Source organism: Fulmarus glacialis, unplaced genomic scaffold (assembly GCF_000690835.1).
Source record: "Fulmarus glacialis isolate BGI_N327 unplaced genomic scaffold, ASM69083v1 scaffold3277, whole genome shotgun sequence".
NCBI lineage: Eukaryota > Metazoa > Chordata > Aves > Procellariiformes > Procellariidae > Fulmarus > Fulmarus glacialis.
Window position 1 is genome coordinate 623 of NW_009223695.1, and position 8,924 is coordinate 9,546.

The 8,924-nt window shown below is 41.1% G+C and overlaps 1 protein-coding gene across 1 annotated transcript; it reads left to right on the top strand.

Annotated features, from left to right (window-relative positions):
* The first annotated feature begins 850 nt into the window (after positions 1–850).
* On the top strand, positions 851–2,739 carry RMI1 (RecQ mediated genome instability 1). Its single transcript, XM_009581875.1, has one exon. The coding sequence runs from the start codon at positions 856–858 to the stop codon at positions 2,737–2,739; it is 1,884 nt and encodes a 627-aa protein (XP_009580170.1). The 5' UTR covers positions 851–855.
* The last annotated feature ends 6,185 nt before the right edge of the window (positions 2,740–8,924 follow it).

Sequence of the window (8,924 nt, forward strand, 5' to 3'; positions counted from 1 at the left end):
CGACAGTTTCAAAAGGATGTTAAGGTCCTTGAATGTGTCCAGAGGAGGGCACCAAAGCTGGTGAAGGGTTTGGAAGGCATGTCCTCTGAGGAACAGCTGAGGACACTGGGTTTGTCTAGCTTGGAGAGAAGGAGGCTGAGGGGCAACCTCATTGCTCTCTACAGCTTCCTGAGGAGGGGAAGTGGAGAGGGAGGTGCTGATCTCTTCTCCCTGGGATCCAGTGATAGGACGCGTGGGAATGGTTCAAAGCTTTCATCCAGTTAACAGTGTAAAAGTCATCCCTGTGATGCAAGTGTTGACAGATCCCATCTTGCTTCTGTTATAGATGGGGTCTCTTCTGTTTATAATTGAGCTGATGAAATGGGCGAATAACTTCTTAGGTCAATTTCTAAAGTAAACTGGGTGTTAACAGCAGCATCCACAGCAATAAAACAAAAAAAAACAGAGGACATATATAACAACCCACTTCAGGGTTTTTTTCATCCATTTGCTTTCCATCCATAACAAAAGGATTTCAGCTGTATGTTTCTAATTAAAACAACAGAAAAGGAGAAGTCACCAAGCAGGCTTGATTGTAGAAGTCTCCATACTTTCCTGATACTCCATGATGAGCAAACTGCACATACTTTTTATGCTGATTGAAACTTTAAAAATTGGAAATTCATGTTTATTTTTAGTATCTGTAGAAGTGTTTTTAATTTAAATTGGCACTTAGAATAGCAGAACTTTGAATTGAGAGCAAATTTCTATATAATACGAGCGAGAGAATTGTCAAAACCTTAGCTGTTGTCAGAAGAGTAAATATGTCTTTTTGGGTTTTGTTCTAGGGAACTCACTCTCTTAACTTAAAAGAAAATGTCTACATCTAACATTGCAGCAAGAGTGGAAACTTGGCTTTCATCAACGTGGCATGTTAAAGTTCCTTTGACGTGGCTGGAAGCATGTATTAGTTGGATCCAGGAAGAAAATAGTGGTAGTAACCTAAGTCAAGCTCAGATTAACAGGCAGGTATTTGAGCAATGGCTTCTTACCGATCTAAGAGATTTAGAATATCCCATTTTGCCTGACTGCATCTTAGATTCTCCCAAAGGCGAGTTGTCAGGCTTCTACTCCATACAGATTGATTCACTGGTTGATGTTAGCCAGCCAGCATATTCCCAGTTGCAGAAGCTAAGAGGGAAAAATACTGTAAATGAAGAAGTAACGGCCAGTACTCAGGCATTCCAGAAGCCCTGGGAAGCAAAGCCTACTCGAATGCTGATGCTGCAACTAACTGATGGGATACATCAAATTCAGGGCATGGAGTATCAACCTGTCCCTGTCCTCCACAGTAATCTTCCTCCTGGAACAAAAATCACTGTACAGGGTAATATTGCATATCGTCTTGGAGTCCTTCTGCTTAAACCAGAAAATGTGAAACTGTTGGGGGGTGAAGTGGATGCTCTTCTGGAGGAGTATTCTCAGGAAAGAGTCCTTGCTAGATTAATTGGAGAAACTGAAAACCCTAATTCTGTTGGACAAGCTGGTCATGACCAAATTGTTTCAAGGCCTGTGGATGAATTAGAACAAACTCTAGGCCCTTCGGATGAAGAGCTTTTAGCCAGTCTTGATGAAAATAATGAATTTACTTTAAACAACGAAACATCTTTAGAAAGTGGATACTGCAGTAGAAGCAACAATTTTAGTACAGCCTCAGGTTCACTGACTGCACACAATGGAAATGTTTTGCTACGGGAATCTGGAAGTCCTTTGCCTCATTCAGATGAACAAGTTTCACTTCCCATAGAGTATGTTGATGGCTTTTTAAATTACTTTCCTTTAGAAGATGACTTTCTTCTGGAAGAAGAGATGCAAATAGAGCTGGAAGAAGTGCCGCCAGTGGTCATGAACAGAAACATAAATTTAATTACTGAGAGACTTCCACATAAATCTAGAAGCTCCTGCAATTCATCTTTAAATGGCACTTGTGAAAAAGCTGATGTGAATGAAAAAGATAAGCCTGTAGAAGCTACCAGCAAGCAAAAGACTTTTGGAAGTCCAGTATTTGATGGAGATGGAAATAATATGAGTAGCTTTCTACAGCATGAGAGCATCCATCAGACCTGCAGTTCTTCAGATTTTTCTTTGGAAAATCCTACTGAAGAAAGGCAGAATGATACAGACCTAGATGACAGCAGTTGTAAATCCCAGCACACTTCTGACAGCAGGCTGTTAAATGATGATCTTGTATTTTTCTCAAAAATGGATCCAGAAGCAGATCAGCAGAAGCATGATTCACAGACCTTTCCTTGCAGAGCAGTAGAGGCAAATTTGGATTTGGATTCTCCACCTTTCACATATATTTCTCTTCTCCTTGCAAAAAAACCAGAAACTGTTACAATTCTGAAAGTTAAGTGTTTTCTTGTTACTCTCACTGGAAACCTCACAAGCAGCAATGGGTCCTGGGGTATAAAGGCAAGAATTTCTGATGGTTCAGCTTATCTTGAAGTAGATTTTGCTGATGATATTCTAACAAGTTTGATTGGCTTTTCTGTGCCTGAAATGAATAGGCTGAAAAAGGATCCAGCTTTACATCTGAAGCTTAAGGATGGTTTAGAGAAATGTCAAAAACAACTGATAGATCTCTGCTGTTTGATGACTATAGAGTTTAATCCACTTCAGTCTAAAGCCACTGTATTAATTCTCCAGGATGCTGATGCAAGGCATCTAGAACAATTGAAGAAACGTTTGAATAAATAACATGTGCAAACTTGCAGACTGTATGTTAGGAAACATTTAAGTCAGATTTTCCGTGAAGGACTGTTGAAAGTTAAAGTTAAGTGGTATGTCTTTTCTCTTATGAGGAGCTATAATGGAAAAGTGAGAGGAGGAGATGACTTGTTGGAGCGAAACTTAGCAGTTTGTTTTTTATGGTGATAGTATTGAAATAAGCTTTCAAATATTGATTTAAAATATTCCTATATAATTTTCCTTCTGCAAAATCCTCCATGTCCTTGACTGGTGATCTGGAGTAGCAGAATTTGTTAGGAAATGGATAACAATGAACAAACCATTTCATATACTTTTTCAAGGATGATTACTTACCTGATTGTTAAAAGGTAGCTATAGGAGACTATCAGTCTTTTCTTGGTGGAAAGCAGTTGAGTAAATTTAAACGAAGAGTTATTGTTTAAATGCAGTCACTTCGGACTATGCCAACCTGAAAACTCGAATATATATTCAGTGTGCAAGAACCTGAAGTGTCGAGAAATGAAAGATTTTCTTCTAAATGTTCAGGTGTGCGGAGGAAAAAACCCAACCCTATACATAAATGAGATAAAAAGCTGTATATTTTAAAAAATCAAACAAACAAACAAAAAAGCCAAATATTTTAAAATCTTTTATTAACAGAAAAGAATAATGTAGGGGGAATCTATTTTTTGTCATGTTAATGTTAATCATTTCTAATAGTTTTAAACCCACAGGCAACCTTATTCATTAACTCTTATGATTACTTGTCTAACCTTTCAATAGCATAGTCAAATACTTGTGCTACAAACCTGTTGTATATGTATATTTAATGTTGGTCTTAATTTTGATTGTTTTTTTTTTTTTTCATTTCTGCTTTTAGAATGTATAAAAATAAATATTAAAAGTTTTCATTTAAACTTTGGTGGAAGCTTTTTAGTCAGTTTAAAAGAAAAATATACACCTTGATGAGTGTGTAGAGTATCAGAAATGGTTTGATTGGTTTTTTTGTTCTTCCTTTTCCTTCTTCCCATCCTTTTCCCTTCTCTTGTTTTGTTTTTTTTTTCTTTTTTCCTTTGAAATTAGAAGAATTAGAGTTGTGCCAGGGGTAGAGGACCAACAACAGGAGAAGTCTGCACAGTGTTGATAGTGTTTGCAAAGAATGTAAAATTGGTAGCCAGGAGAGGGATTTTTCAATTGGACTGTGAGTATCTTTTTTCAGAGCCTTTTCTTTCTCTGAACAATGTCTGTTAGACCGTTGGGAATTCCTGCGAGAGACTGTCAGTATTGCCCTACTGCCCTGCCCCCAATTGAGAAGCATCCTTAGAGACTCCAAGTGACCTAAGGAAAACTAGAGGTAATTTGCTAAGTGACGTAAAAATGGAGGAAGGTGGAGGAGGGGGAATCTTGAGCTTTTTCAGGCTCAAGGCATGAGCTTTAGTTTAGAAATGCATAAATTCCTGTGTCCCTTTCCTTCCTCCCTTCCCCTTTTGCTCCCCACTCTGAAGAGAACCTGAGGAAACCATAACCCTGTGAGTTATCTTTGGGTTTATTTTCTGAGGCTGTTGGGAATTGTGCATCATTTAGAACGGTAACAGCAAAAGCTTTTGCTGTGTGGAACCTATATTGCTGGATCTTTAGTTACAGTTTCAGAAAAAAAGCTTATTAGTAGGAAACTGACCAAGCTTCATCTCATGTAAAAGGTAGTACAGCTGACTGTAAACCTTTAATGCAGTTTTACGGAAACATTTCTTTTATGATGAGTTATGGAAACTTCCTTTGAAGTTTTGGCCTTACCATGTAAAAGGATAGGAGTCCTTAAAGTTCAAAATCCACTGATTTTATTCTATTTGTGCAAAGCAAGAGGAATGTCATTCAATGTGCCGAATCAAATTAAGTGTTGTCTTTGTTTCAGCTGATGAAGTCCCACCTGCCCTTCTTTTTCTGCATTTGTGTTTAAGGTTTAGTCATCTCTGCTAAAAAGTTCATGCGTCTTCCGTCCTCTTCCCCTCCACACCTTAAAGGCACTGTTATTTGTCTGACTTTTCCTTCTTCCCCCTCGCCCTGTTGTCCTTGTCTTCATTTTCAGGATGTTCTTCCTGGAAGGCTACTCCTGTGCCTGTTCTCCAGTGCCAGCAAAAAGGTAAATCTCAGTACTGCTAGCTGTTTAGAGCTTGACTGCTCTGTAGATATTTCAGTGCAATTTTCTGGCGTGATTCCAGATCTGTGTTTAAGCTTTCAGAATTAATGAAAAGTATTGCATAGTTTTTCTGACAAGAATGAAATAAAGTGATTTTGAGAAAGCATGCTTAGTTAAGAGCGGTGTGTCAAACAGAAAGTGGCATATGTGGCTGTGTGTACCAGTCATTGGTTCATGCCTTATCCACTTTATTGGCTTTCAGAACCAACTTCTTTACTACTAGTCTTAGCTAGTGCTGTGTGTGTGTATTGTGCGTGTGTATTGCCTCAGTGTGCCAAGCAGTGGTGCATGTCGCAGTCCTTCAGGTAATCAGAGTTCTTACAGGCTGAATTCAGAGAACAGGCTGCAACCCCAACTGACCACTGTGGTAATGATCTGGAGCAGAGGTATGGCCACGCTCCTGCTGAGAAGTGCAACGCAATTCCTGTATGAGCTGCTGAAGGCAACTGTCATGGCAGCTGCTCTCACGAGCTTCATGTAGCCTTCTAGCAGAAAGCAGTTCCTGCTCTTTCTGTCCTCTCTTCTTCATGCTATTTTACAAACTCGCTTTTTCTTGCTAACATTTTTTCAGCTGCTAAGTAGACTTCTGCACCTGCAGTGTATCTGACTGTGTGCAGTTTCAGAAACTATTCTTCAGGAATGTTTTCATATTAAGGGGAAAAATAAGCTGCATTTTTTCATTGCTGATCACAGTGGAAACTTCCAACTAAGTTTTAAAGTATGAAACCTACAATGTTCTCACACAATGACTTGGATGTTGTTATACAAATGATGAAAGTTTGCTCTTCCTGCCTTTCTTACAGTTACTAAAGAAAATGAAAAAAATGCTTTGGCTGTGGCAGTGCCAGGTACCTGCATCAGGATATCCCATTTAAAAGCTCTGTCACTAAAGCAAGGTAGTAGAAAACAGAAAGTTCTCAGAAACTTTACTGCGCCCTACTTCCTTTAAAGGTATTCACTCTCAAACTGTAGAACAAGGCAGTGGCTGAGCTGAAGAGTGTGGCAGGTTTCCAAATAAACTAGGCTGGCAAGAACGGCTTGAGGGCTAGCCTAATCCTACTGGATACGAGTTTTGCCACAACGATGCATGTCATTATAACCCAGCAACTTCCTTTCTTGTCGAATGAAGGCAGTGTCCTAAGGAAGCAACAGATAATGTCATTTTAAAGTATCAGGAATGTTAAAGGATTTCTTAGACGGTGTGCTGTACTGCTCCAGTACTGTGACTTCATGCTAGAAGAATTACATATTTCAGGTCGTATCAGTAGGAAAAATTTTCACAGTATCTGAGTATAGAACATGATTAGATAGAACAGTAAACATAACATTTGGTTCTAAATATAAAGCCCTATTTCTTAATGTCTTGCTATAATAATGTCAAGCATTTCTGTTTAGAATAAAAAGGTAATAACTAAGCTTTTTGTTATAGGGAGGGAAGAGTGATTTCTAGTACAGTACTTCCAAGTTATCTGGTGGCAAGCAAACTTAAATGTATTTAACTGGGAGGAAAGGGCAAAAAGGACTTTAAAATGTAACTAGTTTGGATCTTATTTCAGATCCAAATCTCTGCATTATGGTCCTAGAAGGATAGAATGCCAACAGTAATGACAGCAAATGAGAGATTAAGGGCTACCTGACATTGCAACTCTTTAATTCAACAGAAGAGTTGAATTCAAGTTTCCTACAAATCAGCTTCTCATCTAAATTTATGTGTAGCATACTTTTGTATCATAATCTTTTTTTCCTTAAAGATTTTTTTCCCTATTTACACTGGGTTTTCTAATAGGGTGAAATTGCAGTGTCTTGCTGTCAGAATTTGTCCTGCTTCTGATTCTTAGCTTTCTCTTAAGGCTGAACAAACCCTGTTCTCTCATCCTCTCCAGGGAGTGGCGCGTGCTCCAGCTCCCTGACCACCTTGGCAGCCATCTGCTGGTCACCTGCTTCACTATGTCAGTGGCTTTCTTGTGCTAAGGAACTCTAAATAGGACACATGCAGTTTCACATGTGCTGAAAGCAGAAGGCGGTTCGCTTTCTTGGACCTGCGTGCTGCTCTCATAGAGCCTGGTATGTGGCTGGTCGTCGCCACTGCTGGCTTACGTTCAACCTGTCCACCAGGGTCTTACTCTGTAAAGCTTTCTAACTAGTTGGCCCCCAACCCATACTGTTGCATGGGATTGTTCCTGCTAAGATGAAGGACTTTGCATTTGCCTTTTTGGAACATAAGGAGGTTTCTGTCAGTCCATGTGTCCAGCCCCATACGGTACTGGTTCTCTAGTACTGACTGCTTTCTTTTCTTTTCTTCCCTCTGCCCCTCCCTGCCATGTCTGGTAGCTTCTACCTGGCTTGCCCCTTACCAATGCAATCAGAAACCTCTTCTTAGAGGGAATCAGGTTGGGCAGACATGACTTGCCATTGGTAGACCCATGCTGGCTGTTCCCAATTGCCCTCTCCTTCAAGTGTCTAGGTCTGGATTCAGGGAGGACCTGTTCTAACCCCTGGGACTGAGGTCAGGCTGCCCAGTCGGTAGTTCACTGGATCCTCCTCCCTGAAGATGGGTGTGACACTTGCATTTTTCCAGTTACCAGGGTCCTCCCGATTGCCGTGACCTTTGCAATGTCACTGAGAGTGGCCTTGTGGTGACATGAGCCAGCGCCCTCAGCAGCACCCTGTCTGGTCCCATGGAGAGTTGTATGTGTCTGCAGGGGAAAGTACTCCGTTCTCACCAGGAGGTGCTGGTACATAAGATCTCAGTAAGACAGACACTCAGGCTCTGTGAAGTACCGTTTAAAATGCTAGTTATTAAAGCTAACGCTTTTGGATAAAGGCAAGGCCACGCAGGTGGCATAATTTCTGGTACGCAGCGGGAGCTGCCCACTGGCTCCCCTGGCACCACGCGCTGCCTCAGTTTGTCCTGCGACCACGGGATTTGCGCGGTCCCATGCAGCCTGAAGGCCTCGCTGCCTCTGCTCTGGTTAGCCTGATGTGGGTCACTGACCACTCGATGTGTAATGGTCTTCTGGTCAGGATCGCTGCGCTCCCTGTCCCCTCCCCTGACTTGGGTTGTACTACCTTTCTGCAGATCCTGTCAGTAGGCTCGGGGAAGTGGGAGGCCAGAAAGCAGACCTTAACCAGTGAAGACCAAGGCATCAAGTCTTTCCCACGTCCTTTGTCAGTAGGTCCCCTCTCTCGCTGAACAGTAGCCCCATTTTCCTCAGCCTTCCTTCTGCTCCTGATGCACTTAGAGAAGCCGTGTTTGTTGCCCTTCTCATCCCTGTATGCTTGACCTGTGTCCCTATATTCTTCCTGAAATTCTCTCCTTGTACTTCCTTTTTCACATCTCAGCTCAGCCAGGGGTTGCCTGCCCATCTGTGCTGGCATCCTGCTGCACCAGCTTGGTTTTCTGCACTGTCCAGTGTTTGTGTGCTTCAAAGAGGTTATCCTGAAAAGCAACCCACTGCCCTGGGCCTTTCTGCCTAACTGGGCAGTCACCCATTGGATCCAAATAGATCCCTAAATAAGCTGCAGTCAGATGTCCTGAAGCTCAGAGATGTGTTATTTAACTTGCTCACTTCCCTGAGCATTTAAAACAACACAATGTCAAGATCACTGCAGCCAGGAGTGCCCTCAACCTTTCCATCTTTAGGTCTTTCTTGTTTACAAGTGGAAGGTCCCGCAGAGCTTTTTCTGTCGTCCGCTCATGGATCACCTGATTCTTTTGGTATCTGTATTGCCTGTGTAAGCTCTAAGTTTTTTAGGAGAAGGACTGTATCATAGGTTTCCTATCATGATACAAGTCACCGTTAATGCTGGCTTTAAAATAGTTTAATACCTTTTACTATATTGGCAGTGTGGATGGTGGAAGAACGTAACTTGTTTGACTAGACAATACTACTTAAAAAGCAACAGCAATATACAGCCTATTGTTTTGTGGCAGATGAATACCAAAAAAATCTAACTTTTATGCTATTTTCAAGGACAAAACTGTCATTGATTTCAA

Bases quoted from the DNA above. Each gene is read 5' to 3' on its own strand.
- RMI1 (XM_009581875.1), top strand. From the start codon at position 856: ATGTCTACATCTAACATTGCAGCAAGAGTGGAAACTTGGCTTTCATCA.